The sequence below is a fragment of the Rhinopithecus bieti genome, unplaced genomic scaffold (genome assembly GCF_001698545.2).
Source record: "Rhinopithecus bieti isolate Rb0 unplaced genomic scaffold, ASM169854v2 scaffold_2574, whole genome shotgun sequence".
Classification (NCBI taxonomy): domain Eukaryota; kingdom Metazoa; phylum Chordata; class Mammalia; order Primates; family Cercopithecidae; genus Rhinopithecus; species Rhinopithecus bieti.
The window spans coordinates 7,258,929-7,268,141 of NW_016804493.1; the positions used below are offsets into that span (position 1 = coordinate 7,258,929).

The following is a 9,213-nucleotide window of genomic DNA, read 5'->3' on the forward strand; positions in this document are numbered from 1 at the left end:
TTTTTTTTTTTTTTTTTTGAGATTTTTTTTTTGAGAGGGAGTCTGGCACTGTCGCCCAGACTGGAATGCAGTGGCAATCTCGGCTCACTATAAGCTCCACCTTCCAGGTTCATGCCATTCTCCTGCCTTAGCCTCCTGAGTAGTTGGGACTACAGGCACCAGCCACCGTGCCCACCTAATTTTTTTGTATTTTTAGTAGAAACAGGGTTTCACTGTGTTACCCAGGATGGTCTCGATCTCCTGACCTTGTGATCTGCCCGCCTCGGCCTCCCAAAGTGTTGGGATTACAGGTGTGAGCCACCATGCCTGTCTGGAAGCATTCTTTTAAAAAGTAAGTATTAACTAAAGGTGGTGAAGACTAGAAGCAAATCGTAATCTACACATAAGAAAAGTCCCCAGACATGATAATTAAGCTACATCTGAAAGAGCTAATGTCCTAAGGAAAGGGAAAACAGCCACATTCATGGGCAGTACATATTAGCTTTGCAATGCTGCCAAAGGCTGGTAAGATAAAACACTTGCTCTTAGTAGTGACTAAGGATTACTTTTGTCAAGGCCCATCAGCCAAAGACCACCAGAGCACACCTAGGGTTGAAAAAGTTGAGTTTATTACTCCTTATAGCAAATGAGAGTGCACCCCATGGAACCTTGGGGTATACAGGTAAGGGATGCTAAAAAGAACCCACTACAGGGTTTGGACTTTGGTTCGGTCACTTTGGGCAGGGTCTAAGGAAGAGGATCATACCAGACAAGGTGTCATCAGAAAGTGGAGCCCTATTCTATGGCTGGGTATAAATCTTATCTATAGGGAAGGAAAATTAGCAGAAGGATAAAGCTGTAATTGGTACAGAAAGCAGCATCTACCCATCTTAGCCATGAAAGAGGGTGTTTGGTATTCTGTTGACTGCACATTCATGTTGTTTTTGTCTTAAAACTTTATCATGATCTCAAAGGGATCTTATCCGACACTCACGTTCTATGATTTGTTTATGTACAACAGAACAACATGGCCTAGCTATTATGAGCATCAGGCCAGTTCTCAGACGCCAGGGGCTGCCTTTCTTCCTTCTCAGTCTCCACGGCCAATATACTCACTTATTTCTCTGCCCTGCCATCTCAGCCAGTCCATGACTCCAGAAAGTTGATGTAACTGTAGAATCTGTGGTTGGCAAAGGTTTCTGATCAATTTTCAGGGTTGTGATATGGCTGTGGGAGGTGAAGGAAGATTAAACCACATATTCTTCTGTATTTTACAAAAAACTATCCCAACAATAGTATTCTTTTATTTTATTTTATTTTATTTTTTTTGGAGACAGAGTCTTCCTCTTGTCACAGAGGCTGGAGTGCAGTGGTGTGACCTTGTCTCACCGCAACTTCTGCTTCCCAGGTTCAAGCAATTTTCCTGCTTCAGCCTTCTGAGCAGCTGAGATTACAGGTGCATGCCACCATGCCTGGCTAACTTTTGTATTTCTTTATTCTTTTTTTTTTTTTTGAGACAGAGTCTCCCTCTGTTGCCCAGGCTGGAGTGCAGTGGCACACTATTGGCTCACTGCAACCTTTGCTTCCTGGATTCTCCCGCCTCAGTCTCCCGAGTAGCTGAGATTACAGGCGCCTGCCACAACAACCAGCTAATTTCTGTATTTTTAGTAGAGATGGGGTTTCACCATGTTGGGCAGGCTGGTCTCGAACTCCTGACCTCAAGTGATTTGCCCACCTCGGCCTCCCAAAGTGCAGGATTACAGGTGTGAGCCACTGCACCTGGCTAATTTTTGTATTTTTAATAGGGATGGAGTTTTGTCATGTTGACCAGGCTGGTCTTGAACTCCTGACCTCAGGTGATCCACCTACCTTGGCCCCCCAGAGTACTGGAATTACAGGCGTGAGCCACTGTGCCCGGCCAACAATAATATATCTTTTAATAAAATAATCTATGGACAGACTAAGATTCATTTCCAGAAAGACTGATGAAAGTAGTATGCTGAACTACTGGCAAAGAAGGAGGGGAGAGAAAGGAAAGGGGTAGGAGGTTCAAAGGGGTAGGAGTTTCAATCAAAAACTAAGCACAACAAAGATTTCCAAATTTTAGCCAACCATCTATTTATGTTAAGTATTTTGATACAATGAAGTCTTGGTACAATGGATGAACTTGTATTGTCTCTTAGATGTTATATAATCTGTGCCACCTAAAACATCTATGCCTTTTGTGAAAATATTCAGTATGTGGGTGGGTAGTAGCCATGGAGTAGTCCTAATACAAACAGATTGACTACTGGATACAACATCTATTCATAACTTAATCAAAGAAGAGAACCTAGGGGCTTTATGGCCTAAATTCATTCTGTTCCTTTCATTAACAGAGATCTCCACAGTACTAAGGAAGACCTACACATGGCTGGTGGGCCTAAGAGCACATGCAGATTCCATTTCAAATTTTTTCCTACCTAAATATGTCCAGTGTCTTGTGTTCCAGAACCAGATTTGTATTTCCAGTCAGGTCAAGGTCTTGTAATGTAGCAGGCAAAGCCTCTGGAATCAGGATTTCTGTCAAGTCATTGCAACTTAGGTCTACAAACTAAGAAAAAATTGAGAAATCAAAAGAAAATACATCATAGAGACTTAGTTCTTTACTCCCAAGTGTCCAATCTCTTACTATATCCCCAAAGAGGAACTTAATTTCTTCCCAGGAATTCATTACATACACTCTGGTCCCAAACCAGAATACATGAGAAGACAATAATATTTTTTCTTATGAGAACTATCTCATTCACACTCCTTTCTTCTTTATAAAAGGAGAATAACCTCATTCACTCTCCTGCCGTTTCCCCCAATAAGGACATCATTCCAGCACACAGAAGTACCTGGATCTGAGGCAACTGCAGTATTTCTGGGAAAATGCTGATGTTGTTGGAGTGTGCAACAAGGGTGTGCAGCCTTTTGCAGTTTGCTATGGTTGTGGGAACGGTTTTAAGCTTGTTGCCACTTAGGTTCAGCTCCTCCAATTGCTCCAATTTATTTAGTTTGCTGAAAAAGAAACACTAGAATACTAGAATGCACCCAGACTGAGCAGCTGCCAAGGAAGTGCTATTCAGAGTACAGAAGGCCGACATGGTCCACTGCCAGATGACTGGTGAGAAATGAAACCGACACCAGGAATACCAGGAAAGGCAATGGCTCAAGAAGATAACTACTCCTGCTATAACTAAGCCTGATCTCCCTCAGTGTGTTTCAAGGGCTGTTGGATCTTATGGGCAGGAACATCTTCCTGTTACCTAATGTACAGAAAGTGGCTGGAAAAGGAGTGGCCTCAAATTGGGGGATTAGTTTTGTTGCTTGCTTTACCACTAACTAGCAGCAAAATACTAAGTAAGTCAATGTCAGCAGTCTTCAATACCCTCAGCTGTAAAACATGAGGTTGTACTAAATCATCACTAAGATTCTTTTTTTATTTTTTTGAGATGGAGTTTCACTCTTCTTGCCCAGTTTGGAGTGCAATGGTCTGATTTTGGCTCATCGCAACCTCTGCCTCCCGGATACAAGCAATTCTCCTGCCTCAGCCTCCCAAGTAGCTGGGATTACAGGTATGCACCACCATGCCTGGCTGATTTTGTATTTTTAGTAGAAATGGGGTTTCTCCATGTTGGCCAGGCTGGTCTCGAACTCCCGACCTCAAGTGATCTGCCCACCTCAGCCTCCCAAAGTGCTGGGATTATAGGCGTGAGCCACCACGCCCAGCCCATCGCTAAGATTCCTTTCAGTTTTAAATCTCTACACTTACCCATTCATGACATTAACTCATCTCCACTAAACATCTATCAAGTTCTTACTATACACACAGCACTGTGCTGTGAGGCAAGTGATTTACACTGTTCCATGACTGAGCAAAGCTTTCTACATGGTAAGCAAAATACTTTAAGTAAGACTAACACCTTTAGGTTATTACAAATTGTTCTAATTTATTTTGATTTATTGGTTTAAAATTATAAAATAATCAACTGCTGTTAACACGGAGAGAACGTTTGAAAATAAAGAAATCGCCAATACCAGCAATCTGAAAGAATTACTTTTATCATTTTGCTGAATTTCCTACCAAATTTTCATATTTGTTTTACATAAATTTTATATCTTGCCTTTTCATATAACATATCATAAATAATTTCTACTCCTAGAAATTTCATATTTTAAATGACTAAGCTTTGTAAATTACAATTATTTTTTCTGATAATAATATATACTCACTGAAAAAAACTGAAAATAGAGACAAACAGGAAAAAAAATCTTTTAATGCTACTGCCAAAGATAATCTCTGATAACATTTTGGTAGATAGTATTCTTGTTTCTTAAGGAATGAAACTATACTTTTCAAATTAAAAAATGGTATTATAGGCCAGGTAGGTGTGGTGGCTCACACCTGTAACACCTGTAATTCCAGTACTTTCAGAGGCTAAGGCAGGTCAATCGCTTGAGCCCAGGAGTTTAAGGATGCAATGAGTTATTGCTGCACCACTGCACACCAGCCTGGGCGACACAAGACCCTGTCTCAAAAACAAAAACAAAAAAAGATACTATATTATATACATTGTATTTATGACTTTCTTTTACTTAACAATATATTTTTAAAGTGTTCCCATGTCCAAATCTCATGTTGTTTTCCCTTATCCTGCCTGGATTTTTCTGACTTGTAAACAGAAATGCAGCCTCCTCACTCAGTTTCTTACTCAGTACCCAGAACTGTGCTAGATTCTGAAAATAGTTCAAAAGAAACAAACAAGATTTGTATTGTGCCTATACAATTATAACTGCTCAGGAAATGAACTGATAGTGGATTTACTATTTAGTAGAGAACACTCATTTTTAAAAATATATTGTTCCTAAATTCCACTCAGTTTTATTATATATATTCAGATTACTCTATTTTTTGTGATGTTAATTCTTGTCTTTTTCTTTTTTTTGAGATGGAGTCCCGCTCTGTTGCCCAGGCTGGAATACAATGGCACAATCTCACTCACTGCAACCTCCACCTCCCAGGTTCAAGCAATTCTCATGCCTTGGCCTCCTGAGTAGCTGGGATTACAGGCAGGCACACAACACCACACTCGGCTAATTTTTGTATTTTTAGTAGAGACGGGTTTCACCATGTTGCCTAAGCTGGTCTTAAACTCCTGATCTCAAGTGATCCACCCACCTCAGCTTCCCAAAGTGATGGGATTACAGGCGTGAGCCACTGTGCCCGGCCTAATTCTTGTCTTTATTACTAACTTTTTTTCATTTTCTTTGAATAAGTTTTATATCAACCTGCTTTTGACTCCTCCAACAATAAAAGTGTCATCAAATTAGGTGAGATTCATAGTTTTACAGCATTATGCAGCTAATTATGTATCATCCAACAGCTTCATAAACTAATATAGGCCGGGCGCGGTGGCTCAAGGTGGGTCAACCTGAATCAGCTTTGGGAGGCCGAGACGGGGGGATCACGAGGCAGAAGATCGAGGACCATCCTGGCGACTAACATGGTGAAACCCCGTCTCTACGTAAAAAAAATACAAAAACAGCCGGGTGAGGGTGGCGGGCGCCTGTGGCCCAGCTACTCGGGAGGCTTGAGGCAGAGAATGGCGTAAACCCGGGAGGCGGGCTTGCAGTGAGCTGAATCGGCCACTGCACTCCAGCCCGGCGACAGAGCGACTCCGTCTCAAAAAAAAAAAAAAAATATTCTGAAAAAAAACAAAAAAAACATAAACTAATATAATATGTCAGTGGTCCATTATTTTTACTTTATATGAACATATTTGAGGTCAATTAGGTTAATCTGGTAACATTTCAAGAGATCTACCACACCCTGAAATTAAGATTCTGCATTCATTTTAGAAGTCATTAAAATAATAATAATAAAAGTAAAAGTTATTGTTTGATTTTTTTCAAGGAGGCTGACCAGGCATAGTGGCTCACACCTATAATCCCAGCATTTTGGTAGGCTAAGGTGAGATGATCACTTGAGGCCGGGAGTTCAAGACCAGCCTGGACATAGCGAGACCCCCCCCCCACCTCTACAAGTTTTGTTTTGTTTTTTTGAGATGGAGTCTTGCTCCGTTCCCAGGCCGGAGTTGCAGTGGTGTGATCTCAGCTCACTGCAACCTCTGCCTCCTGGGTTCAAGTGATTCTCCTGCCTCAGCCTTCTGAGTGGCTGGGATTACAAGCACCCACCACAACGCCTGGCTAATTTTTGTATTTTTAGTAGATACAGGGTTTCACCATGTTGGCCAGGCTGGTCTTGATCTCTTGACCTCGTGATCCGCCTGCCTCGCCCTGCCAAAGTGCTGGGATTACAGGCGTGAGCCGCCACACCTGGCCTCTACAAGTTTTTGATTAAAAAATTAGTCAGGTATGGGCTGGACGCAGTGACTCACACCTGTAATCCCAGTACATTGAGAGGACAAGGCGGATGGATCATGAGGCCAAGAGTTCGAGACCAGCCTGGTCAACATGGTGGAACCTTGTCTCTACAAAAATACAAAAAATTAGCTGGGTGTGGTGGCACATGCCTGTAATCCCCACTACTTGGGAGGCTGAGGCAGGAGAATCACTTGAACCTGGGAGGCAGAGGTTGCAGTGAGCTGAGACCGCACCGCAGCACTCCAGCTGGCCAACAGAGCAAGACTCCATCTCAAAAAAAAAAAAAAAAAAAAAATTAGTTGGGTGTGGCAGTGCATGCCTGTAGTCCCATCTCCTTGGAAGGCTGAGGCAGGAGAATCACCTGAACTGCAATCAAGTTTCTCCTGTGTATTTTCTTAAGCTCTATCTCACTTTGTAAATGGTAAATGTACATAAAAATTAAAATTTTATAATTTACATATATATAATTTCATCAAAATTATTAATATCACATGTCATTGCCCCATGTTCTTAGTTTTGAAAATATTATTTTAATGACTACTTTCATGGCATAGATTTTTCTGGTGTTAAATTTTCCAAGTTTTAGCTGGTCATGGTGGCATGCGTCTGCAGTCTCAGGTATTTGAGAGGCAGAGGTAGGAGAATCACTTCAGCCCAGGAGTTTGAGACCAGCCTGGACAACGTAATGAGATCCCATCTCTTAAAAAAAAAAAGTTCTAGGCCAGGGGCGGTGGCTCAAGCCTGTAATCCCAGCACTTTGGAGGCCGAGATGGGCGGATCACGAGGTCAGGAGATCGAGACCATCCTGGCTAACATGGTGAAACCCCGTCTCTGCTAAAAACTACAAAATACTAGCTGGGCGAGGTGGCGGTGCCTGTAGTCCCAGCTACCCGGGAGGCTGAGGCAGGAGAATGGCGTGAACCCGGGAGGCGGAGCTTGCAGTGAGCTGAGATCCGGCCACAGCACTCCAGCCTGGGTGACAGAGCCAGACTCCGTCTCAAAAAAAAAAAAAAAAAAGTTCTAAAGTTGCTGTTTTAACCAAATGTATTTTGAAAGGTATTTACTTATTCACTCACACCGTCTCAAACTTTGACAGCATTAAACATCTTTCTTACGTGTTCTTATAGGTGTAGCCTGGCTAACTACGATTCATCTCTTCCTTCAGGGAGCCTAACCCCATCCCCAGGCTCTGTGCAACGTGACATGCAATCTTCTTCAACACCCTGCCTTTCTATTTATTTATTTAATTTACTTAGTAATTTTTGAGACAGAGTCTCACTCTGTCGCCCAGGCTGGAGTGCAGTGGCACAATCTTGGCTCACTGCAACCTCTGCCTCCAGGGTTCAAGCAATTCTCCTGCCTCAGCCTCCTGAACAGCTGTGATTACAGGCATGTGCCACCACGTATGGCTAATTTTTTTGTATTTTTAGTAGAGACAGGGTTTCACCATATTGCCCTGGCTGGTCTCAAACTCACGAACCTGTGATCCGCCCGCCTTGGTTTCCCAAAATATTGGGATTGCAGGCGTGAGCCACCACTCCCGGCCAAACACCCTACCTTTCTTAGACTGCACTGCAACTGCCTATCCACTTGTTTATTTCCCCAATTTGACTGTACATTCCTAGAGGACAGAGACTGTAACTGTTACACAATACTTGACCTACAGTAAGCATTCCATTTTTGTACTATGAATAAATAACAGTATTTTATAAAACAATGCTGACAAGAGAAAATAAAAAATTGTCTTCAGAATTTGTTTCATAAGCCTGTACTTTTCTAGATTATTAGACCATAATTAAGTAGTCACAACTAAAAATAAAACATATTTTAACCAATTTTCCTGGTTACTGATACTTAGCAACAGGGTACTAACTATTAAGATGAGATTTTGCCACTCAACTAGTAAAATCATAGCATCTGTAAGTCAGTCAACGTAAACAAAGAGTCATAGTCAGATGGCTATGTTTTTTCTGACAAATGTAGAATTAACGTTGTGTATTTGAAATGAACAAAGTCTGCATTCATTTTACCTTGCAGGAAAGGTCTGTAACTGATTGTTTGCAAGGTGCAAGATTCGCAGGTGCGGGTGCCCCACCAGGACAGGTATGCACTGATCCGTCAGGAGATTGTTGGTCAGATAAAGCAGCTGCAACATACTCAAACTCTCCTCGCCAGTGCAGGCAGATGGTAAAGACTCCAGACTATTTGCAGATGCATTCAAGTATCTGAGACTGACAGAACACACACAGATCATCACCTCCTTCATTTGTTGCCTTCCTATATAGAAACCATCATGTCACCTCAGTATGGAATGCTGCGATTCCAAGCTCCCAAATGGAAAAAAAAAACATTCTCCAAGTAGTTTTTCTCTAATTGATCCTATCCAACCCAAAGTTCCTTTTTCTCAATTCATGCAAACCAAGTAGAGAGAAAAAAGTACAAGCCTGGTTGTTTTCCCAGGCTTCTGGAGTGCCTGATTCTAACCTAACTTCATCTTTTACTGTCAAACTGCCTACTGAAAGGATGTTGCTAAATATCATGTTCACATATTTCTGAACTACGAATACACCATTTAGAAAAACTTTTGTCTGGGATGGGCCTGGTGGCTCACGCCTGTAATCCCAGCACTTTGGGAGGCCAAGGTGAGCGGATCACAAGGTCAAGAGATCAAGACCATCCTGGCCAACATGGTGAAACCCTGTCTCTACTAAAAAAATAAAAAATAAAAAAATTAGCTGGGCATGGTGGAATACTCCTGTAATCCCAGCTACTCAGGAGGCTGAGGCAGGAGAATTGCTTGAAACCAGGAGGTGGAGGTTGCAGTGA

At 42.0% G+C, this 9,213-nt stretch overlaps 1 protein-coding gene across 1 annotated transcript in view; it reads right to left on the minus strand.

Moving 5' to 3' along the window:
* The window catches only part of PHLPP2 (PH domain and leucine rich repeat protein phosphatase 2), a 70,163-nt gene that overhangs the window by 9,325 nt on the left and 51,625 nt on the right, over window positions 1-9,213 (minus strand). Inside the window, exons 12-15 of the mRNA XM_017868788.1 lie at window positions 8,418-8,618; window positions 2,859-3,021; window positions 2,442-2,572; window positions 1,096-1,206 (exon numbers count right to left, since the gene is read on the minus strand). Of these exons, the coding sequence (XP_017724277.1) occupies window positions 1,096-1,206; window positions 2,442-2,572; window positions 2,859-3,021; window positions 8,418-8,618 (606 nt within the window). The remainder of the gene's footprint in view (window positions 1-1,095; window positions 1,207-2,441; window positions 2,573-2,858; window positions 3,022-8,417; window positions 8,619-9,213) is intronic.